Genomic DNA, 24,814 nt, shown 5'->3' with positions numbered 1-24,814 from the left:
GCACACAATAATCCAAATTAGACCTTGCGAATGACCCATTAAACTCCAACATAACATGCCAATTACTCTACTCAGCCGAGAAGAGATAATCTGCAGATTCCGGTAATCTAAGCAATGCACACAAACTGCTGGAGGAACTCAGGGGGTTAGGCAGCAGCTGTGGGAATCAACGTTTCGGGAAGCGTCCCGGCCTACAAAGTCGGCTGTATACACATTTCCTTAGTTGCTGACTGCCTGCTGAAATTCTCCAGCACCTTGTGTGTCTATCCTCAACAGTTAGATTTATAACATCAAATGTATCAAAGCTTTCTTTACGACCCTTTCTCCACATGACATTACTTTGAATTTAATTAAATTCCTTTGTGCTGTATCTACTTTCCTCACTGCACTGTTCAGTGCCCCGTCCCTCGCTGTGTAATTCCTTCCCTGACTTGTCCTTCCAAATTGTAACACATTTGTGTGCCTATTTTGGATTGTATTTGGTCACCTGCTGCACAGACACCCCGTCTTTAGGTTCCAGAGAGAAATTTTCTGCCCAATAGGTGTTGGGAAATGTCTTTAATTTTCTCCATTTTGCGTCACAGTTCGGAGCTCAGTGATCACCGAGCTCCTGGCAAGCTGGGACGATTCCCAACTGCTGCAGCTGACGGATTTCTACTGGGACAGGCTGGAGCAGGCGGTGGAAGGAGGGGTGCACGGAGTGAGCCTGGTGTTAACGGCCGAGAATCAGTTCAGTGGAGAGGAACATCGGGTGAGTGGGAGGGAGAATGGGTTTGAATTTTCACACGTCACAGGACTGATGGGTGTCTGAACTCTGACTCATTGGATAATAAAGCATAAAAACATTTCACAAATGTATATAATTCTTAAAACTGTAAATGAGAAGCAATGATACCCCCAGAGGCAGCTGAATGTTCAGAGCGAGAGGAGCAGATAACAATTGAATGAGGTTGCAATAAATGTATTTAGATGGAAATAGAAACATAGAAAACATAGAAAGCCTACGGCAGAATACAGGCCCTTCTGCCCACAAACTTGTGCCGAACAGGTCCCTACCTTAGAAATTACTAAGGTTACCCATAGCCCTCTATTTTTCAAAGCTCCATGTACCTATCCAGAAGACTCTTAAAAGACCCTATCATATCCGCCTCCACCACCGTTGTTGGCAGCCCACTCCACGCACTCACCACTCTCTGTGTTTAAAAAAAACTTACCGCTGACATCTCATCTGTACCTACTCCCCAGCACCTTAAACCTGTGCCCTCTTGTGGCAGCCATTTCAGCCCAGGGAAAAATCCTCTGACTATCCACACGATCAATGCTTCACATCATCTTATACGCCTTCATCAGGTTGACTCTCATCCTCCGTCGCTCCAAGGAGAAAAGGCCGGGTTCACTCAACCTGCTCTCATAAGGCATGCTCCCCAATCCAGGCAACATCCTTGTAAATCTCTTCTGCGCCCTTTCTAAGGCTTCCACATTCTTCCTGTAGTGAGGCCACCAGATCAGAGCACTGTACACCAAGTGGTGTCTGACCAGGGTCCTATATGGCTGCAACATTACCTCTCGAATCCTAAATTCAAGTCCACAATTGATGAAGGCCAATATACCGTATGCCTTCTTAACCACATGGACAACATGCGCAGATGCTTTGAGCGCCCTATAGACTCGGACCCCAAGATCCCTCTGGTCCTCCACACTACCAAGAGCCAACATATTTGACCAACCAAAATGAACCACTTCACACTTACCTGGGTTGAACACCATCTGCCAATTCTCAGCCCAGTTTTGCATCCTATCAATGTCCCGCTGTAACCTCCACACTATCCACAACACCACCAACCTTTGTGTCATTGAATATGGTAGGAACTTTTATTTTGGGAAGACCGTGCAGCGTGACGGCAGGATGTCAGTGAGAACCGGGACATCATCAGTGGGTGCCACAGGAGCTGGAGTGTGTTCTGTTCTGGGTGGAGATCACTCTGTTACAATCTGTAACTGCAAACAGTGTGAATCGGGGAATACTGTCATGTTGTAATGTGTAATCGCTGAATAAACCTCCACTGGAAAAGGCAAAGGAAAGGAATTATGTGTCAGCCGGTAATCCGCTGTATTGTTGGACACTGGCGGACTGAGGAGATGAATCACATCATCTTTTCTGCAATTTATCTGAGACTGTTCACTCTGTTATAAAAACTTTCCTGACTTCTTTATTCCTCTGTGATCGTTATTTTCTGATTTCTGTGTTACACCGTCAAATCTGGTGAGGAATTATTTATGGATTTGGAGCCAGGTCAATGAAGCGGTCACAGACCAGCCAGGATCTCATTGACTGGTGGACCAGGTTCACGGTGAATGTCCCTCCGTGTGCTCTGCACTCAGAATGTACAGTCCGTGCCCAGACAGGATCAGCACCCGTCCGGGTGACTGCTCAGTGTGATCCCGTTACAGAGCACATCACTTACTTCTCATTCTCTGTGTGAATCTGTCAGACCCCAATATGTTCACTGTTACTCTTCACAGAAAATCTCTGATCTCGCTGATAAGGGAGAGCGGGCGGACAGTTCTAAACTCCTCCTGAGCCTGGTGATGGAGAAAGGCTCCCGCGCCCGGAGGGTGATGTGGGACACCTTTGTGAAAATACGGAATTGTGTCCCAAATTTGGACAAAATACTGAAGGAAATACAGACATATGGTGAGATAATATCAGAGATTAATTTAAATTTGGATCGCAGCACAGCACACTTAAAAATTTTACAAAAATCATTTCCTCAATTTGTTTAAATTTAAACAGGTTGTGATCCCTCCCCTCGACCAATTCCCGCTCAACTTTTACTAGAGGTCCTCAGTAAGTTGAAAGGTAAGTGACCGTGCATTGAACATTGCAGAGTATAAGATGGGGATAAGCCATTCGGCCTATCATATTGTGCCGAAACAGCTAAGAAGTAAATCAAACATACCCAAACTCTAATCTCTCCTTCCTACACCATGTCCATATGCCTCCATCTTCCTTATATCCATGTGCCTGTCCAAACGTCTCTTAGAAGTATCTAACAATTTGCCTCTCCCACCTTACCAGGCAGTGCATTCCAGTCATCCATGACTCTCTGATTTTAAAAAAAAACTATTCCTCACATCCCCCTTAATCCAACCCCCTCTCACCTTCACTGCAGGCCCCTAGTGATAGACATTTGCACCCCAGGAAACCGATTCCCTCTGTCCACTCTGTCTAAGCCTCTCATAATTTTGTCAACCTGTGTCAGATCCCTCGGCCTCCGATGATCCAGAGAAAGCAATTCATTTTTCTCCAGCCTCTCATGATAGCACATGCCCTCTGAACCAGACAGCATCCTGGTAAACCTCTTCTGCTCCCTCTCTAAAGCCTCAACATCCCTCCGGTAGTGGGGAAATTGGAAAGATACGCAATGGCCCTGATGAGGCTGAAGCAGAGTTTATAATGTTGAAACCTGACCTCTGTTTCCACCAACGGTGGTACTTTACGTCGGGAGGTTAAGTTGTTGAGCCACAAAGATCTGACCAGGTAAATGTTGGCACTGTGACAGAGAACACAGTGAGATACAGGGAAACGTGTTTGCTAGAGGGAGAGTTTTCAAAGGACACTTTGAGGAAAGAGGCAGAGAGCTGGCGAGTTTGACTAAAGTGGTCACACCGCTCTGGGACCTGCAACCACAGATCTCCACCGGAGTCTGGCTGGAGAAGGGGGTGATCCAGAGAATAGAAAAATAAACGCACCAAAAAGTCAAAACCTTCTCTTGCCAGCCACTGCCCCCTCCTGAACAGCCTCATCCTTAACCATTTTCTAAACTCCCCCAGTTCCTGCAGATTATCCTTTCTTAGAGTTGGGCGTCCGCTGAAGTTCCAGTCACAGAATAGTAATAATAGCATCACTTTAATTAGAAAAGCAGGTAACATCCCAACCGGTCTGTTCAACCACAGAGCAGCATATGAACACCGCTGTGTTCACATCTGCACTCCCCAGTACAAACACTGTTACAGTGTTAGAGAGGGTGAGATTGGGGGACAAATTCCTCAGCTCAGTCCACAGAAGCTGAAATTCATGACTGCCGGTGTTGTGTGATGGACACTGTGGAAGGGTCAAAGATGGGAATTAGGACAGAGAAACCGAGCGTTGTGGGATCGCGGCATGGAAGGTGCTAAGAACTGAAAATGTCTATAAATAATATTGCAATTAGTTGAATTGTGACCGTCTGGATGGGAAGCTCACTGCATCCATAAGCCCATCATGTCAGTGAAAATAGAGCCCGGGGCAGTGCATGAGCTCAGAGATTGTGAGGCTTCATCATTGCAGACTGAGTTGGATCACTCAACTGCATATTTAACAGAGGAGAGAGCGTAGGAAAGACAAATATCACAAAATTTATTAATATTGCATCAGCGCATGTTTTAACTGATTATTCGAAGCACTTAACAGAAATATAAGGAATCTCGGCCAGAACGCTGGTTCAGTCTCTCTCATTTACAATAACAAATCCCAAAGATAATAATTTAAATATGGGATCAGAGACAGACGAATCAGGAAGTTTACAAACTACTAACGTCTCTGTCACCTCTGTTAAAGCTGTTCTAGTCCACATCCGGTCAATGAAACCCCTCAGTTTCCCTGCACCATTGATTTGGTAAATCGCTACAAGATTCTTCTTCACTATTCCTCATGTTGTTTGCCGAGGGAACAGACACGACAGTGAAATTCCCACAACCATTTCTGAATACGAAACAGATACACTCCTTGATTATTGAAGAGCATCATACCTACCACTGTCACATTCTCTAAAGTAAATATGTACACAATCAATGTTTTCCTATGCTCCCAATCACAGCCAAATACATTGAATGGAGACCCACACACGCCTGACAGGGTCCTGTCACATTGTGAGACACCACACAACCAGGGCAGGGTCCAGGCACATTGTGAGTCCCTACACATCGCTGGCAGAGTCCTGGCACATTGTGAGACCCCACGTGACTCTGACAGGGTACTGACACACTGTGAGACCCCACACACCCCTGACACGGTCCTGACATACTGTGAGACCCCACACACCCTTGACAGGGTCCTGACACATTATGAGACCTCACATACCACTGACAGGTTCCTGACACACTATGAGACCCCACACACCTCTGACACGGTCCTGACATACTGTGAGATGCCACACACCCCTGACAGGGTTCTGACATACTGAGACTACACACACCCCTGACAGTGTCCTGACACACTGTGAGACTACACACACCCCTGACAGGGTCCTGGCACACTGTGAGACCCCACACACCCTTGACAGGGTCCTGACACATTATCAGACCTCGCATACCACTGACAGGTTCCTGACACACTATGAGACCCCACACACCTCTGACACGGTCCTGACACACTGTGAGATGCCACACACCCTTGACAGGGTTCTGACATACTGAGACTACACACACCCCTGACAGTGTCCTGACACACTGTGAGACTACACACACCCCTGACAGGGTCCTGGCACACTGTGAGACCCCACACACCCTTGACAGGGTCCTGACACATTATCAGACCTCGCATACCACTGACAGGTTCCTGACACACTATGAGACCCCACACACCTCTGACACGGTCCTGACACACTGTGAGACCCCACACACCCTTGACAGGGTCCTGACACACTGTGAGAGCTCACACACGCCTAACAGGGTCCTGGCACACTGTGAGACCACACACACCCCTGGCAGGGTCCTGGCACACTGTGAGACCCCACACACCCTTGACAGGGTCCTGACACAGTGTGAGAGCTCACACACCCCTGACAGGGTTCTGACATACTGAGACTACACACACCCCTGACAGTGTCCTGACACACTGTGAGACCACACACACCCTTGACAGGGTTCTGACATACTGAGACTACACACACCCCTGACAGTGTCCTGACACACTGTGAGACTACACACACCCCTGACAGTGTCCTGACACACTGTGAGACCACACACACCCCTGACAGTGTCCTGACACACTGTGAGACCACACACACCCTTGACAGGGTTCTGACATACTGAGACTACACACACCCCTGACAGTGTCCTGACACACTGTGAGACTACACACACCCCTGACAGTGTCCTGACTCACTGTGAGACCACACACACCCCTGACAGGGTCCTGACACACTGTGAGAGCTCACACACGCCTAACAGGGTTTCTGACTCACTGTGAGACCAGATCTTATCAGGGAGATTAATGCAAATGTACCCTTAGGAGGCAGCTAGGGACTGTATAAAGGAAATAGAAACAGTATATAACGTAGCGAAAGTGAGTGGGAAGTTAGTTAATTGGGAAGCTTTTAAAATCTAACAAAAGGCAACAAAAAGCATAAAGGAGGGATGAAGGCAAATGAATTGAAATTATAGACTAACACACATAGAATGATGGAGAAACCCAACAGACCAGGAAACATCTATGGTGAAAGTACAGTCAACGTTTCGGGTCGAGAACATTCTTTTGCATAACTGTGGCGGACTGGAAGTCTCTACAAAGGCCAGCCAAAACTGCCCAACGCATCACCAGCACCCCTAGCCTTCCTTCCATCAGGCACGTATATACAGGAAGGCTTCAGAAAATGGCCAGCAGCATCAGGAATGATCCCACCTATCCCGCCTATGGGCTGTTTGCCCCTCTCCCACGAGGCTCCTGTCTGAACCACTTGAAGTCAGAGTGGCTCCTGTATCATAGGTATCTACATTGATTGTGTTTTTCATTGCGTTCTTAGTTTGAGTTTTTGGTGCTGCATCAGATCCGGAATAACAACTATTTCCTTCTCCTTTATACTTGTGTATCTTCAATCTTGAATCTGTTGAGCATTTGCAACACACACTCCTTAAGAGACACGAGACTGCAGATCTGCCGTCTCAAGCCATTTTCTGGAGGAATTCAGTGACCTGAGCAGCATCTGTGATGATGGAATGATGGAACGGGGAGGGGGGGAGACGGAATTGTCTGCGTTTTGTGTCAAAATGCTGACTATCTCAATCTCCTGAACAAGACACGGACATTTTCTCCCCCAACCGCCCCTCCCTCCACCCCCCAATGTGCACGTGCTGATCAGCAAAGCAACTTCTTTGCATTTTGAATCAGTGACCCTGGGAGGGAAAGCTGTGATTCCCTGATCTGTTCCTTTGACAGAATGCCCATTTTCCTTTTCTCCATCTCCATCCGCTACATCAACACTGGGGATTAAAAGTTTCTTCCACAGGAACCATCATGTCTGTGGCGGTACTTGGGTTTGTCCAGTACGGGACAGTCGGGGGTCAGTAAACTACCAAGAAAAATAAAACGTTCACAGCACAATTAATGTGGAAATGTGATGATCTGGTGTTTATCAAGATCGCGCCTCTCTGTCTAGTTTGGGGTCTGTTAATCAAAATTTACTTCACTGTACGAACATCCATTGATTAATGCAATTAATGCAATAGTGTTGAGCTAACTCTTGCGTACTTAAATACTTAATTCTGAGTTGAGGCATCTAACAGTTTGTCCACTGTCTGTTCCCATGGAAGATGTTCAACAGAAGCACAAGGAGACTCTGCGGGCACAAACTGAAACACTGAGAGTGAACACGATCCTGATGAGGGAGAAGGTGAAGGTTTTCCAGCTGGTTGATCGATACGCTGAGCTCACGGTCATTTCTACTGTTCGAGATCGGACACTGGTGGAACATGAGCTGCTGGCAAGAGGCAGAGACCACGAGGAGTGGAGAGTGAAACATCTCCGCAGAGAGCTGGAGAAACTCCGGACAGATCGGTTGTTCCAGAGCAGCTTTTCCCGGAGTAACTCCAAATCTGGGAGTTCAGCAGCAGTGGCTGGAGTTGCGGGGATTGGAAAAACAACAATGGTTCAAAAGATTGTTTATGACTGGGCCACAGGGAAAATATACCAACAATTCCAGTTTGTCTTCAGTTTCAAGTTCCGGGATTTAAACTCTATTAACTGCAGAATAAACCTGAGGGAACTGATTCTGGATCAGTATCCTCACTTTGGGAATTTACTCAGAGAGGTCTGGAAGAACCCAGAGGGATTGCTGTTTATATTGGATGGTTTGGATGAATTCAAACACAGAATCGATTTTGCTGACAGTCGGAGAGATACAGAACCCAAGCACCAGTGCTCAGATCCAGAGTGGTGGTGTGAAGTGTCTGACATTGTGTACGGTTTAATCCAGGGCAAGCTGCTCCCAGGGTGTTCAGTGCTGGTGACCACCCGCCCCACTGCGTTACATTTATTGGAAAAGGCTGATATCTGTGTCTGGGCTGAAATCCTGGGATTTTCTGGTGAGGAACGGAAGGAATATTTCATCAGGCATTTTGAAGATCAGACAGTGGCAGCAGCTGTTTTCAAACACGTGAAGGAGAACGAGATCCTGTACACCATGAGCTACAACCCCTCCTACTGCTGGATCCTCGTTCTGGCACTGGGCCCCTTCTTCACACAAAAAGTCAGGGACCCGCAGCGAGTTCCCAAGACCATCACCCAACTGTATTCCTACTATATTTACAACGTCCTGAAAAACCACGGCCGTGAGATAGAGAACCCCCGTGATGTGTTACTCAGGGTTGGTCAGATGGCCTTCAGAGGAGTGTTCGATAAGAAGATTGTGTTTACAGATGGAGATTTGATCAACTACAATCTGCAGCCTTCCCAGTTCCTGTCCGGGTTCCTGATGGAGCTTTTGGAGAGAGAGGATTCTGTCCGGAGTGTGGTGTACACATTCCCACACCTCACCATCCAAGAGTTTATAGCTGCAGTCTCACAATTCCTGAATCCACATCCCGGGGATATTGTGAAATTCCTCACTGAAGCCCACAGCAGGACAGATGGGCGATTTGAGGTATTTCTCCGTTTTGTTGCTGGTCTCTCCTCCCCAATGACAGCTCGGGGCCTGGAGGAGTTTCTGGGCCCATTTCCTCATCAAACAACCTGCCGGGTGATTGACTGGGTGAAGGAGGAGGTTAAACGCCAGAGTGGAAACAGCAGTGAAGCTGGTAAAAGGAGCCTCCTGAACACATTGCACTACCTGTTTGAGTCTCAGAATAGTGGACTGGCTCAGGCCGCACTGGGATCTGTGGAAACACTTTCATTCCGTGAAATGACACTGAATCCGGTTGACTGCGCGGTCCTGTCTCATGTCATCAGATTCTGTGATACAATAAAACTGCTGGACCTGTTTCGCTGCCACATTCAGTGTGAAGGAATCCAGCGGCTGGGACCCGGGCTGTACAAGTGCCAGGAGCTGAGGTATCAGAATTTATCTCTCAATCTGAACTGTGAAACTGTTCCATTGTGTTGTTTCAATGTAAGGAACTGTGACAAATGCCCAGGGTTCGGTCAGTAAATCCCCAACGACGGGACGGTTCTGTGGTTCCTTGTGAAGGGATGTTGGAGACTTCATCAGATCAGTGAACAACGACCATTGGTTTAATGGTAATAAATCACAGGAATGGCCGTGTTTCTCGCTGCCTGTGACACGTCCATCGACAATGTTCCTTCTCACTGTCACTGACACCCAGAGTGACACTGACTGCAGCAGGTGGGTCAGAGATTCACACCCCATTCCGGAGAAAGACAAACGACCGTACAGACTCTACATCCACTTCTCGGTGTTTGACGGGAGACCATCACCGGTCTGTCCCAGCTTTACAAAGTCTTCCCGGTCAGAGAAAAGAGACCATTAGCGGACCATCCCAGTGAGAGGGAGAGACTTACCTCTGTGAGATTATCCTCCTTCTGCCCTTCCCCGTGTGTGACTATCACCATCAGTCCACCTGTGTGACTATGTGCACGACCCCGCCCCAGATGTCCTCTGCTGATTATGGGCTCTTCAGCATACAAGCGACCTACCTCAGCATCCGATCCTCCTAAGGGATTTCTCTTCCCCAACCCTTTCCACTTCGCCATCCCCCTTCCTCCTGTGGGATCTTTCTTCCACATCTCCGCTTCAATATGTGGAATCTTCCTTCACCATCCCCTTCCTGCCAAGGTATATCTCTTCCTCACCCCGTTTCTCCTGTCGGATGGCTGTTCCCCATCCCCCATTCTCCTGTGGGATCTCTCTTCCCCATCCCCCTTCCTCCTATGGGATCTATATTCCCTATCTCCCTTCCTCCTGTGGGATCTCTCTTCCCCATCCCCCTCCCTCCTTCAAGTTCAGTCTTCCTATCCTTTTTTCTCAGGTGGGGTCTGTGGACATTTCCCCATTGACAAATCTTCACTGTGGGACTTACTCCCCTTCAACCCTGTATCTCCCGACCCGCTCACGTCAGGAACACTTTTCTAACCATTAGGGAATGGGACAGAATATGTGGAGTTTACAGGGTCACACCGACAGACTAAATTACTGACATTCGGTGAATACCCTGGAGCTGGGCAGTGAGGGACATTGACAGTGATGGGAACTCCGATCAGTGATTTACTGAAGGGTTTAATGTTTCCTGAAATATCCGAGTGAGAGAAATTCCCTCAGACCCACGGTTTGAATCACTTTGTTCATCAGTTTGTCTGTTTGTGTTTAGACTTGGGGAGAATGAACTGGGAGATTCAGGAGTGAAACTGGTGTCTGCGGCTCTGAGGAACCCGGAGTGTAAAATACAGAAACTGGGGTAAGTACCAGACTGTGGGAGATTGTGTTTACAGTCACTGGGTGTCTGACACTGAACATTAATGTGATCAGTAATTGTGTTACTGATAAACAGTGGGGATCTGTACCGTCTTCTGTCTCTATGTGTCCTTCACACTCACTCTCTTTTATCTGCAGGCTGGACGAGGTTGGTCTCACAGATTTTGGTGCTGAGGATCTCGCGTCTGCTTTCAGTACAAACCCATCACTGACAGAGCTGGATCTGAGTGGTAATAAACTGGAAGATTCAGGAGTGAAACTGGTGTCTGCGGCTCTGAGGAACCCGGAGTGTAAAATACAGAAACTGCGGTAAAGGCCAGACTGTGGGAGTTTGTGTTTATAGTCACTGGGTGCCTGAACATAGAACATAGGACATAGAATAGTACAGCACAGCACAGGCCCTTCGGCCCACAATGTTGTGCCGACCCTCCAACCCTGCCTCCCATATAAGCCCCCAACTTAGATTCCTCCATATACCTGTCTAGTAGTCTCTTAAACTTCACTAGTGTATCTGCCTCCACCACTGACTCAGGCAGTGCATTCCACGCACCAACCACTCTCTGAGTAAAAAACCTTCCTCTAATATCCCCCTTGAACTTCTCACCCTTTACCTTAAAGCCATGTTCTCTTGTATTAAGCAGTGGTGCCCTCGGGAAGAGGCACTGGCTGTCCACTCTATCTATTCCTCATATTATCTTGTACACCTCTATCATGTCTTCTCTCATCCTCCTTCTCTCCAAAGAGTAAAGCCCTAGCTCCCTTAATCTCTGATCATAATGCATACTCTCTAAACCAGGCAGCATCCTGGTAAATCTCCGCTGTACCCTTTCCAATACTTCCACATCCTTCCTATAGTGAGGTGACCAGAACTGGACACAGTACTCCAAGTGTGGCCTAACCAGAGTTTTATAGAGCTGCATCATTACATCGCGACTCTTAAACTCTATCCCTCGACTTATGAAAGCTAACATCCCATAAGCTTTCTTAACTACCCTATCCACCTGTGAGGCAACTTTCAGGGATCTCTGGACATGTACCCCGAGATCCATCTTCTCCTCCACACTACCAAGTATCCTGCCATTTACTTTATATTCTGCCTTGGAGTTTGTCCTTCCAAAGTGTACCACCTCATACTTCTCCGGGTTGAACTCCATCTGCCACTTCTCAGCCCACTTCTGCATCCTATCGTGTCTCTCTGCAATCTTTGACAATCCTCTACACTATCTACAACACCACCAACCTTTGTGTCTTATGGATCCTTGTCAAATGTCTTACTAAAATCCATATAAATCACATCCACTGCACTACCCTCATCTATGTGCCTGGTCACCTCCTCAAAGAACTCTATCAGGATTGTTAGACACGATCTGCCCTCACAAAGCCATGCTGACTGTCCCTGATCAGAGCATGAATCTCTAAATGCCCAGAGATCCTATCTCTTAGAATCTTTTCCAACAGCTTTCCCACCACAGACGTAAGGCTCACTGGTCTATAATTACCCGGACTATCCCTACTACCTTTTTTGAACAAGGGAACAACATTCGCCTCCCTCCAATCCTCCGGTACCATTCCCGTGGACAACGAGGACATAAAGATCCTAGCCAGAGGCTCAGCAATCTCTTCCCTCGCCTCGTGGAGAAGCCTGGGGAATATTCTGTCAGGACCCAGGGACTTACCTGTCCTAATGTATTTTAATAACTCCAACCCTTCCTCTCCCTTAATATCAACATGCTCCAGAACATCAACCTCACTCATATTGTCCTCACCATCATCAAGTTCCCTCTCATTGGTGAATACCGAAGAGAAGTATTCATTGAGGACCTCGCTCACTTCCACAGCCTCCAGGAACATCTTCCCACCTTTATCTCTAATCGGTCCTACCTTCACTCCTGTCATCCTTTTTTGCTTCACATAATTGAAGAATGCCTTGGGGTTTTCCTTTACCCTACTCGCCAAGGCCTCCTCATGCCCCCTTCTTGCTCTTCTCAGTCCCTTCTTAAGCTCCTTTCTTACTTCCCTATATTCCTCAATAGATCCATCTGAGCCTTGCTCCCTAAACCTCATGTATGCTGCCTTCTTCCACCTGACTAGATTTTCCCCGTCACTTGTTACCCATGGTTCCTTCACCCTACCATTCTTTATCTTCCTCACCGGGACGAATTTATCCCTTACATCCCGCAAGAGATCTCTAAACATCGACCACATGTCCATAGTACATTTGCCTGCAAAAACATCATCCCAATTCACACCTACAAGTTCTAGCCTTGTAGCCTCATAATTTGTCTTTCCCGAATTTAAAATGTTCCTGTCCTCTTTGATTCTATCCTTTTCCGTGATAACTATAAAGGCCAGGGAGCGGTGGTCACTGTCTCCCAGATGCTCACCCACTGAGAGATCTGTGACCTGACCCGGTTCATTACCTAGTACTAGATCTAGTATGGCGTTCGCCCTGGTCGGCCTGTCCACGTACTGTGACAGGAATCCATCCTGGACACACTAACAAACTCTGCCCCATCTAAACACTTGGAACTAATCAGGTGCCAATCAATATTAGGGAAGTTAAAGTCACCCATGATAACAACCCTGTTATTTTTGCACCTTTCCAAAATCTGTTCCTCTGTATCTCTGCTGCTACCAGGGGGTGTATAGAATGCCCCCAGTAGAGTAACTGCTCCCTTCCTGTTCCTGACTTCCACCCATATTGACTCAAAAGAGGATCCTTGTACATTACTCACCCTTTCTGTAGCTGTAATAGTATCCCTGACCAGTAATGCCACCCCTCCTCTCCTTTTTCTGCCCTGTCTATCCCTTTTAAAGCACTGAAATCCAGGAATATTGAGAATCCATTCCTGCCCTGGAGCCAGCCAAGTCTCTGTAATGGCCACTACATCATAATTCCATGTATGTATCCAAGCTCTCAGTTCATCACCTTTGTTCCTGATGCTTCTTGCATTGAGGTGCGCACATTTCAGCCCCTTCTACCTTACTGTCTTTACACCGTTTATTCTGCTTATCTTTCCTCAAAGCCTCTCTGCATGTTAGGTCTGGCTTTACTCCATGCACTTCTTTCACTGCTCTATCGCTCTGTGTCCCATCCCCCTCGCAAATTAGTTTAAACCCTCCCGAACCATGCTAGCAAACCTTCCTGCAAGAATATTGCTCCCCCTCGAGTTCAGGTGCAACCCATCCAATCTGTACAGGTCCCACTTTCCCCAGAAGAGATCCCAATGATCTAAAAATCTAAAACCCTGCTCCCTGCACCAACTCCTCAGCCACGCATTCAACTGCCATCTCCTCCAATTCTTACCATCACTGTCAGGTAGCACTGGCAGCAATCCTGAGAACGCCACCCTTGAGGTCCTGCTCTTCAGCCTTCTGCCTAATTCCGGAAACTCACACTTTAGGACCTCATCCCTCTTCCTGCCCATGTCGTTGGTGCCAACATGTATCACGACTTCTGGTTGCTTTCCCTCTCGTACCAGGATGTCGTGCAGCCGGTCAGAGACATCCCGGACCCTGGCACCCGGGAGGCAGCAAACCATGCGGGTGTCCTTCTCACGTCCACAAAATCTCCTGTCTGCTCCCCTGACTATAGAGTCTCCAATGACGACAACTCTCCTCTTCTCCGTCCCACCCTTCTGCACCACAGGGTCAGACTCAGTGCCGGAGGCCCTGCCACCGTGGCTCACACCTGGTCGGTCGTCTCCGCCAACAGTATCCAGGATGGTAAACTCACTATTCGGGGGAATGGCTAAAGGGGTGCTCTGCACTACCTGTCTGCTCACCTTTGCTTTCCCCCCTCTGACTGTCACCCAACGACCTGCTTCCGACAGCCTAGGTGTGACTACCTCCCTGTAACTCTCATCTACGACTGCCTCATTCTCCCTTATGAGTCGAAGGTCATCCAGCTGCTGCTCCAGATTCCTTACATGGTCTTCCAGATCGCCCAGCCGTATGCATTTCTGGCAGATGTGACTCTGCGGGAGAGGGGCGTTCCCCCAAGACTGCCACATCTCACATGAGAGGCACATCACCATCTCAGGAGACATTGTAAAAACTATCTGCGAGCTAGCTTGTCCTCCGCCTCTTCTCGCCGAAGACTCTCGTGTCGAAGCCTCAAAGCTCCACTCCTTCACTGGCCCACTCACGCTCTGGCCGCTTCTCTTGAGCTATCCCTCTATTTATCTGTTTGAGCTTTTCAAAATGTTTGGTCACCTGACAATCAGCTGCTTTCTGCTGAGTCTGAGCTATTCAAATCTTGATTGTCTAATCAACGGCTTACTGCTGATCTATTCAAATCTTGATTGACATGATTGCACAGACCAACTGCCAAAACTGCCAGAACCTCTCGAGTCAAAGCCTCAAAGCTCCATTCCGTCACTGGCCCACTCACGTCTGACACTGAACATTAATATAATCAGTAATTGTGTTACTGATAAACACTGGGGATTCGTACCGTCTCCTGTCTCTCTGTGTCCTTCACCCTCACTCTCTCTCATCTCCAGGCTGAGTAATGTCGGTCTCACAGATTCTGGTGCCGAGGATCTCGGCTCCGCTCTCAGTACAAAACCATCACTGACGGAGCTGAACCTGAGTCGTAATAAACTGGGAGATTCAGGAGTGAAACTGGTGTCTGAGGCTCTGAGGAAATCAAAGTGTAAAATACAGAAACTCGAGTAAGTACCAGATTGTGGGAGATTGTGTTTACAGTCACTGGGTGTCTGACACTGAACATTAATGTGATCGGTAATTGTGTTACTGATAAACACTGGGGATTTGTACCGTCTCCTGTCTCTCTGTGTCCTTCACCCTCACTCTCTCTCATCTCCAGGCTGGACAATGTCGGTCTCACAGAATCTGGTGTCGAGGATCTCGCCTCCACTCTCAGCACAAAACGATCTCTGACGGAGCTGAACCTGAGTGATAATACTATAAGAGATTCAGCAGTGAAGCTGGTGTCTGTGGCTCTGTTGAACCCGGAGTGTAAAATACACACACTGCGGTAAGTACCAGACTGTGGGAGATTGTGGTTCCAGTTACTGGGTGTCAGACACTCAACATTAATAGAACATAGAACATAGAAAACCTGCAGCACAATACAGGCGCCCAGAAAGCTGTGCTGAGCTCATCGCTACCTTAGAACTACCTAGGTTTTACCCATCGTCCGCCATTTTTGTAATTTCCATGTAGCCATCCAGGATTCTGTCAAAAGATCTTATCGTTTCCGTCTCCACCACCGCCACCAGCAGCCCATTCCACACAATCATCACTTTCTACGTAAAGAAACTTACTCGTGACATCTTCTCTGTACCTACTTCCAAGCACCATAAAACTGTGCCCTCTCATGTTAGCCATTTCAGCCCTGGGGAAAAGCCTCTGACTATCCACATGATCAATGCCTCTCATCATCTTATACAACTCTATCAGGTCACCTCTCGTCCTCCGTCGCTCCAAGGAGAAAAGGCCGAGTTCACTCAACCTATTCTCATAAGGCCTGCTCCCCAATCCAGGCAACATCCTTGTAAATGTACCCTGCACCCGTTCTATAGTTTCCATGTCCTTCCTGTAGTGAGGTGACCAGAATTGAGCACAGTACTCCAAGTGGTGTCTGACCAGGGTCTTATGCGGCTGCAACATTACCTCTCGGCTCTTAAACTCAATCCCACGATTGATGAAGGCCAATACACCGTATGCCTTCTTAACCACAGAGTCAACTTCCGTAGCAGCTTTGAGTAACCTATGGACTCGGACCCCATGATCCCTCTGATCCTCCACACTGCCAAGAGTCTTACCATTAATTCTATATTCTGGCACCATATTTGACTTACCAGAATGAACCACCTCACACTTAACTGTGTTGAACCCCATCTGCCACTTCTCAACCCAGTTTTGCATCCTATCAATGTCCCGTTGTAACCTCTGACAGCCCTCCACACTATCCACAACACCCTCAACCTTTGTGTCATCAGCAAATTTACTAACCCATCCCTCCACTTGCTCATCCAGGTCACTTATAAAAATCACTGTGTTGGGGTCCCAAAACAAATCCCCAAGGCACACCACTGGACACCGGCCTCCACGGAGAATATGAGCCGTCTGCAACTACTCTTTGCCTTCTGTGGGAAAGCCAGTTCTAGATCCACAAAGCAATCTTCCCTTGGATCCCATGCCTCCTTACTTTCTCAATAATGTGATCAGTAATTGTGTTACTGATAAACATTGGGGATTTGTACCGTCTGCTGTCTCTCTGTGTCCTTCACATTTCCGCCCCTCTCTCATCTCCAGGTTGCACAATATCAGTCTCACAGATTCTGGTGCCGAGAATCTTGTCTCCGTTCTCAATAAACTCCCATCACTGACGGCGCTGGACCTGAATGCAAACTTCCTCCATGTTGAATCTGTCCCCGCTCTCCGCCGCCTCATACTGACCCACCCGAGTCTGACGTGGATCGGGTGAGTGTTTGTGTTCATGTTCAATGTGATAAAGTATCAGGGGATCCGCGGGGTTTCTGCTGATATTTGTCTGTGAGTGTTGTAGAATGATGAACTCCAGTCCCCTCTCACTGACACTGCTATTTATTTCATTTTTATTCATCTATCTCTTTCAGCATGTGGAACAATCATGCAACTGGCGGGAGGGAGGAACTGGAGTCTCTGCAGAAACTCAGACCCGGAGTGAGAGTGCAATATTAGATCTGAATATGTGAACATCCGCGCCCACGGGATGGGGACGTTTTGGCCGATTTCCCGCCCTCCCCTTTAATGTTCACGCTCCGGGTTTAATTCCAAATGGTTCTAAAGGAACACGCTCCAGCAGAGCGCTCTCTGACTCAGAAGTTGTCCTGCAGTGACGTCCTTCTGCCTCCTGTATGGTGCAGCTGCTTCTGCCGTTTATCTGGGTCCGAGATCTTCCCCAAGTAGGACGCCGGGGAATTACATAGAAAGAGAACGGTGGTGGTGGGGGGCTCAGTCTGGGACACCGGTGTCCCGGGGTGGGATTATTCGGGGAGAGAATCCTTCTGCTCACTTTGCTGAGGACGGTGCATTCGGCAGTCTGGCTGATAAAATGATGTTAACTCGACAAATATCTCGGCGGTAACCCTCGATCTGCAGCGATATCGGACATGGCCCTGAAATGTGATTTTATAATTATCCCCGATGCAGAATGACGCTGAGAAACGGGACTGATTATTCAACGTGTCATTCATTGTCGCCGGTCAGTTAATTGTGTGTGACTCTGGGTGAGTCGGAAGCAGGCTATTTATTCCCGCACCGTCAGCAGCTCACACATTGTTTAATTTACATTTGTCATGATGAAATCAATAAATCTGTAACTTCCTGTCTTGGTGTCGGACTTGAGTCTCATTTGAGGTTTCTGCTGCCCCCTACACCCTGTGCAATGCAACAGTGGGTCGGAGCTCCTCACACTGACACAGTAGCGTCTCAGCTCCAGACTGAGGGAGGTCGGACTGCGAAAGTCTGGGTGCCCAGGATCTCATCTCCACCCAACCCACTTCCTGGCTAACTGACCCTCTCCTGCCCCTCGCAGACAGTTAAAATTGACGTGATTCCATACTGTCAACGATTAATATCAGACGTGAGTCCACTGAGGTCCCAAGTACGGGAGGGATGGGGGATGGAACATCGGCGTTAAACACGGAGTAAAGCTCCCTCCACACCGTCCCATCGCACACTCCCGGGATCAGACACAGAGTGAAACTCCCACCACACCGTCCCATCACACACTCCCGGGGTCAGAAACAGAGTGAATCTCCCTCCGCACTGTCCCATCACGCACTCCCGGTGTCAGACACAGAGTGAATCTCCCTCCGCACCGTCCCATCACGCACTCCCGGGGTCAGACACAGAGTGAATCTCCCTCCGCACCGCCCCATCTCGCACTCCCGGGGTCAGACACAGAGTGAATCTCCCTCCACACTGTCCCATCACACACGCCCGGGGTCAGACACAGAATGGAGCTGTGCTGACTGAGCTGGGAGAAATCGAGGCAAAACTATTGGATAAAGTTCGTGGAATACTTTGGAGGTGGCTCTAAAAGTCTCTTGGACAACTGAGTGAGTGACGGCGTTGGTGTGGAAGCTCGGTGTGGAGTTTTACTGCCGGTTTGGACTGGGTTTCTCGGCGGCTGCTAACTGCGTAGCTCCCAGCTGCGGCCGCTGGCAGCTCGCCAGGAAGCCGGTTCGCTCCAAAACCGGAGGCAAACGCCGTCGTTCCCCCCCCCCCCCTCCATTGACATCGGGGCAACGTTCCTCCTCCTTTATCTCCCTGATTTTCGTCCGGTGTCAGAGCCGGAGCATCTGAAAGGACGTTTCGACCTCTCCCGGCCTGGGTTTCTGCAAGTCCGACGGAGCCTTTCCTGGCGCCGAGCCAGCGAGGAACTGTCGACTGCAAACTTTCCCGGACAGTTATTGGATTCGTTCCAGGACTTCTAACCGACACCGCTGTAAAATTCGCGGACTAGAAACAGCTCCAGCATGCCGGACCGGTCTCCAGGGAGTCGCGGGCCTGCGGGGAGTTACGCAAGGGCGGCTGCCTCCCCGGCCTCGGACAACGCCCTGTTTCGGTCGGTGAAGGTGGAACGCGGGGTACAGTGTATTTTGCGCCCGGGAATGACACTAGAAAAATGTGCGGAGGCCATGGTGGACCTTGTGGGGAAAGGCGGCATTTTGGCCACCGAAAAGGAGCTCGGAAAGGCGGTGTTCTATCTGGCGAATGAAGAGCTAGTGCACCGGGCCCTAAGCAGGGGACTCACGGTAGACAACATCTTTTTACCGATGTAGCTGGTGACGGCCCCCACGCAACGTATCGTGCTTGGGCATGTTAAGCCTTTCATTCCGAATGAGGACCTGCTTCCCCCACTGGCCCGTTTAGGGTAAGTAAGGTCGGAGATCACTGCCATCCGAGACAAATTTAAGAGACGCACCCTCCGCAATGTAATCTCTTTCCGGCGTCGGGTATTCATGCAGCTGGAAAGAGAGGACGATGTTGAGGGCCGGTTTACTGTCTGGCACGAGGGAGTAGATTATCAGGTGTACTGGAGCTCCGAGCGCCCACGGTGCCATGCGTGCAGGGAGGTGGGGCACTTTCGGAGGGACTGTCCTACCACCCGGAAACCGAGGGACCCCACTTCGGGCACCAGTGCCCCAGCTACCTCTGCCCCTGATCCTACTCCTGCGCGTGCACCTGCGCCTGCATCTGACCCTGCCCCCGCCCCTGATCCTACCCCGACCCCTCACCCTGCCCCTACCCCTGTCCGTACTCGTATGGTTGGGTCGGTCCCTGCTCCTCTCCCTGTGGTTCTGGTGGGGGACGGGGTGGAGTCTGTGCGGAGTAAGAAGGCAAAGAAGAAATCCAAACACACTTAGAAGTCGGCCTCTGAGGCCGCAGAGCTCACGCCCATTTGCCCTGAAGTGGAGCGTGGGGCTCGGGAGGTGCGCAAGCAGACGGGGAGATGGAAACAGAGAGCACCGCCCCATTGGTGAATCCTGCACCTGTCTGCTCCTCAGGCGTGAAGAGGAGAAGGGGATGTAGATGCGGGGGAGTCCCAGGAAGAGGTGGGAGTCCGGGCGGATGTTAGTTCGAAACCTGAGTCCCCAGATGTAGCCACCAGTCCTGGGGTAGCTGGTGTGGTTGTGCAAAAAGCTTGTGACAGCCCTGTTTGCACAAATGAGGCAGCCCTGGAGGCCTCCACCCAGGACTTACTAGTCAGCGCCTCCCTGGAGGCAGGTGAACCGAATAGTGTAAGAGGAGACGAGACAAAGCTCTCTCACTCTCAGCACCAGGCTGCTTGTGAATCCCTTGGACCAAAGGTGCCGGGTTCCCCTTTATACCTGCCTCCTGGGGAGGACGATATTCTATGCACGTCGACCCCAACAATAAATGGCTTGCAGGGAGTCCCTGGGGATTGTCCCTCCACCGTCGCAAATGTGGATGAGGCTGATGCGACGGTGGAGCGGGCAGGTAAGAGCGAGGTACCCGCTGCGCAGTGTGGGTCACAAGCGCGGCCATCTATTGGAACATGCGGGAAGGACGATGGGGAATCTATCTGCAGTGAAGGGTTGGAGGGGGACTCCTTCGATAGTGAGACAATGGAAATCCTCACCCCTCCTGAGAAATCCCCATTGATACCTGTAGAGGAAATTAAGCATATCATTCTCACCTCTGAGGGTGCCAAGCACCGGCCTCACCTAGCCTCGCTTCGCTGGCCCAGCATGCCGAGGCTGGTGAAGTCCCTGCGAGTCATCCTCAGACGGAAGGGAAAGGGGAAGAGGAATGCGGTGTCGGGGAACGGCAGACGGCAACTAAAATCTTTCCTGGATGACCTGGTAAGGGACATCAGAGGGAGAAGCAGCCTCCCTCCTACGGGGGATGGTGAGTCACAGGGTGGCGTTGGTACCGCTCGAGCCCGGAAAGCAAAAAGTATCCTTGCTTTCTTTCCGGACAGTGTGGTGGAGGGCGCCTCCGCTCTCACCGAAATGGACACAGCTGCTGAGGCCTAGTGTGCTCCCGCCATGAAGCTTACCATAGCTAGTCTCAATGTAAACGGCAGCAGGGGTCCTCTTCGCAGGCATAACAATCTCTCAGTTCTCAGAGATGGGCGGTATGCGGTGAGTTTCCTGCAGGAAACCCATACCATCCCTGGGGACGAGTCTGCTTGGCTCCTGGAGGGGCGGGGCGGGGTCTACATGAGCCACCTCAGCTCCAACTCTAGCGGGGTGGCGATCCTGTTGGCTCCGACCTTCCAGCCAGAAATCGAAAGGGTCCAAGACGTTGTGCCCAGCCGTCTGCTCCACCTGGCTGTGCGCCTGGATGGTGTACCATTGCACTTTATCAATGTGTATGCTCCCAGGCGCGGTGTGATGCAGACGCGCCTATTCTGTCAGCTGTCCACCCTGCTGAGTTCCATCGATCCTGGGGACTACGCCATCCTCGGGGGAGACTTCAACTGTACCCTCGAGGCGGAGGACCGCTCGGGCCTCCAACGCGACCCAGCATCGGCAAAAAAGTTAAAGGAGCTAGTCGGCTTCTTTGACTTGGTGGACAGCTGGCGGAATCTTCACCCCGACTCTAGCGCCTTCTCGAGAAGGTCTAGAGAGGGAGGTTCCAGGATAGACCACCAGTCTACCTGTCGGGCTTCTGTCTCCCGTGTGTCAGCGTCCTCCATGCGGCCAGTGTCGTGCTCGGTCATCACCTTGTGTGGATGGAATTTATTCCACTACACCCTCGGGTGGGATCCGGGTATTGGCATTTTAACAACCGGCTGCTGGAGGACAGCCGATTCCGGGATTCGTTCCGAGCGTTCTGGGTCTCCTGGAAGGAGAGGCGGAGAGAGTTCTGCTCCCTACGGCTGTGGAAAGCCCACATCCGGTTTTTGTGTCAGGAGTACACTAGGGGGTCGACAAAGAGGCGGGGCTCTGAGATTGAGCAGTTTGAGAGAGCATTGCTTGACCTGGAGTCCCGCCTCGGTCCGACCGCTGGAGACCAACAGCTGTGGCAGGAATACCAGGAGAAGAAGGACGCACTAAGGAACCTGCAGCTCCAGCGGTCCCGAGGTGCGTACGTGAGGTCACGGATCCAAATGCTGCAGGATTTGGACCATGGCACACCCTTCTTCTACTCGTTGGAGAAGTGGCGGGGAGTTCAAAAGCAGCTAGTGGAGTTGCTGGCTGCCGATGGCTCCTCCATCACGGACCCCGAAGGAATTAACAACGAAGTCCATTCATTCTATCGGTCCTTATTCTCGCCTGATCCGTCAAATGCTGAGGCGTGTAATGAGGCCTGGAAGGATTTGCCTAAGGTCAGCCCAGAGGACGCAGTGCGTCTGGATGCCCCCCTGACTCGGGAGGAGCTGTCCACTGCCCTTCCGCAACTCCGGAGGGGTAAGTCCCCTGGCTTAGATGGACTGAGTGTTGAGTTTTATCGGGCTTTTTGGGATGTCCTGGGGGATGATTACAGCCTTGTTCTAGGGGAGAGCCTAGCCACCGGAAAAATGCCCCTCTCATGGCGAAGATCTGTTGTGGTCCTGCTGCCCAAGAAGGGAGACCTCCGCCTGCTAATGAACTGGCGGCCGGTCTCCCTCTTGTGCGCGGACTACAAGATCTTCGCCCGGGCAATGGCTAACCGTCTGGGTTCGGTAATTGGACAGGTGGTCCATCCTAACCAATCTTACACAGTCCCGGGCCGCTCCATCCTGGACAATGTCCACTTACTACGGGACCTGATCCACCTGCTCCAGGAGACTGGGTCCCCGGCAGCGTTTCTTTCTCTTGACCAGGCGAAGGCGTTTGACCGAGTGGACCACAGTTTCCTAGTGGGCACCCTGGAGGCTTTTGGGCTCGGACCACACTTTGTGGCCCGAGTTCGGCTCCTGTACTCTTCCGCAGAGTGCCTAGTTAAGATTAACGGATCATTGACAGGACCTATTCCCTTCCGAAGAGGAGTGCGTCAAGGGTGCCCCATGTCTGGTCAACTGAATGTGATCTGTGTCGAGCCATTCCTCAGCCTTCTTCGGCGAAGGCTGACAGGTCTGGTTCCGCGCGAACCGGACATGGAGGTCGTCCTCTCGGCCTACGCCGATGACGTACTCCTCATGATGACAGACCCCTGTGACCTGCGGAGGATGCGCGAGTGCCAAGATGTTTTCTCGGCGGCATCCTCCGCCAGGATCAACTGGGCGAAATGTTCCGGACTCTTAGTAGGCCAGTGGCAGGTGGACTTCCTGCCGGAGGAGATGAGAGCTTTTGAGTGGAGCACCAGACGCCTTCTCTATCTGGGAGTCTGCCTGAGTCCTTATGGGGAGACCTGGCTGGCGAACTGGCAGGACCTGGAGACAAAGGTCATGGCCCGGCTGGGGCACTGGTCAGGCCTTCTCAGGGTGCTTTCCTATCGAGACAGAGTGGTGGTCATAAACCAGCTGATGGCCTCCATGTTGTGGTACCGGATGGTCACCTTGGCCCCTCCTGCCCCTTTTGTCGCGAGAATGCAGATGAAGCTAGTGGACTTCTTCTGGGGTAACAGGAAACACTGGGTCTCTGCAGCGGTTCTGAGTCTCCCAGTAGGAGAGGGCGGACAGTCGCTGGTGTGTGTACGCACACGGCTGGCGGCTCTCCGCCTCAGGACTCTGCAGAGATTCCTGTACGCCAAGCACCCTCCCAGGTGGCACGTGTTGGCGACTTTCTTCCTCCGGAAGGGCCGCTGTCTTCACGAAGATATGCAGCTACCACCGGCGGGCGTCAGCCGTGCAGCTTTGCAGAGGCTGCCCGGCTTCTATCAGGACCTACTGAGAGTCTGTAACATGGTTGCCTCAGGCCGGGAATCCCCTCCTCTGGCAGAGGGCGGGGTCCTGGCCGACCCCTGCCCTGCCTCAACGGATGTCGGTGCGGCTCAGGTGTGTGGATCGACTCAAGTTGAGCTGCTCGTCGGGCCCAGGCCCCGCAGCCTTACCCGAGAGACGAATCCACACAACTTGAGCCGTCTTTCATCGACACCCACAATCTCATTCAGGGATGCAGGCAGGAGGTACCTTTATGGGCTGCTGCTCCACACCCTCCACTTCCTAACATTTGTCCACCGTCCCGACACGTCATGGCGGTCGGTCTTTCCACCTGGAGGTGAGGGGGGTCCCCAATGGAAGTCCCTTTACAAGGGAGTCCTTCCCATGCACCTTGGGGATCTCGGTTGGAGGGTGCTGCATAAAGCGGTGCTTTGCAATAAGTTCTTTAGTTTGTACACGGATCTCCCAGCCGCGTGTCACTTCTGCGGGCTGGAGGAGACCGTGTACCATATGTACGTGGAGTGTGTGAGGCTGCAGCCCCTTTTCGCGTATTTGCGTGGGCTGCTTCTCGCCTTCTGGTTGCATTTCAGTCCCACCCTATTCATATATGGTCATCCAGTAAGGAGGGGGGCACAGAGGGATGAGGATGTCCTTGTCAACTTGCTCCTGGGGCTGGCGAAAATTGCCATCCGTGGCTCCTGGAAAAGGGTGCAGGAGGTTCTCCCCGGGCGGACTGCCTGGCTATGTTTAGGGGGTATGTTCGTGCCCGGGTGAATATTGAAAAGGAATACGCACAGTCCACGGCGACCGTAGAGATGTTCCGGGACCGTTGGGC

General features: G+C 50.6%; 1 protein-coding gene across 1 annotated transcript in view; it reads left to right on the top strand.

Annotated features, from left to right (window-relative positions):
- The window catches only part of LOC140207438 (uncharacterized), a 125,200-nt gene extending 107,180 nt beyond the window's left edge, over window positions 1-18,020 (top strand). The window contains exons 16-25 of the mRNA XM_072275961.1: window positions 585-751; window positions 2,524-2,695; window positions 2,795-2,860; window positions 7,573-9,307; window positions 10,582-10,668; window positions 10,824-10,994; window positions 15,191-15,361; window positions 15,517-15,687; window positions 16,971-17,138; window positions 17,294-18,020. Coding sequence (XP_072132062.1) covers window positions 585-751; window positions 2,524-2,695; window positions 2,795-2,860; window positions 7,573-9,307; window positions 10,582-10,668; window positions 10,824-10,994; window positions 15,191-15,361; window positions 15,517-15,687; window positions 16,971-17,138; window positions 17,294-17,378 — 2,993 coding nt within the window. The 3' untranslated portion in view covers window positions 17,379-18,020. The remainder of the gene's footprint in view (window positions 1-584; window positions 752-2,523; window positions 2,696-2,794; window positions 2,861-7,572; window positions 9,308-10,581; window positions 10,669-10,823; window positions 10,995-15,190; window positions 15,362-15,516; window positions 15,688-16,970; window positions 17,139-17,293) is intronic.
- The last annotated feature ends 6,794 nt before the right edge of the window (window positions 18,021-24,814 follow it).

The sequence above is a fragment of the Mobula birostris genome, chromosome 13 (assembly GCF_030028105.1).
Source record: "Mobula birostris isolate sMobBir1 chromosome 13, sMobBir1.hap1, whole genome shotgun sequence".
NCBI classification, from domain to species: Eukaryota; Metazoa; Chordata; class Chondrichthyes; order Myliobatiformes; family Myliobatidae; genus Mobula; species Mobula birostris.
Note: the sequence above shows the minus strand (reverse complement) of the source record. Positions and strands in the feature narration are given on the sequence as shown.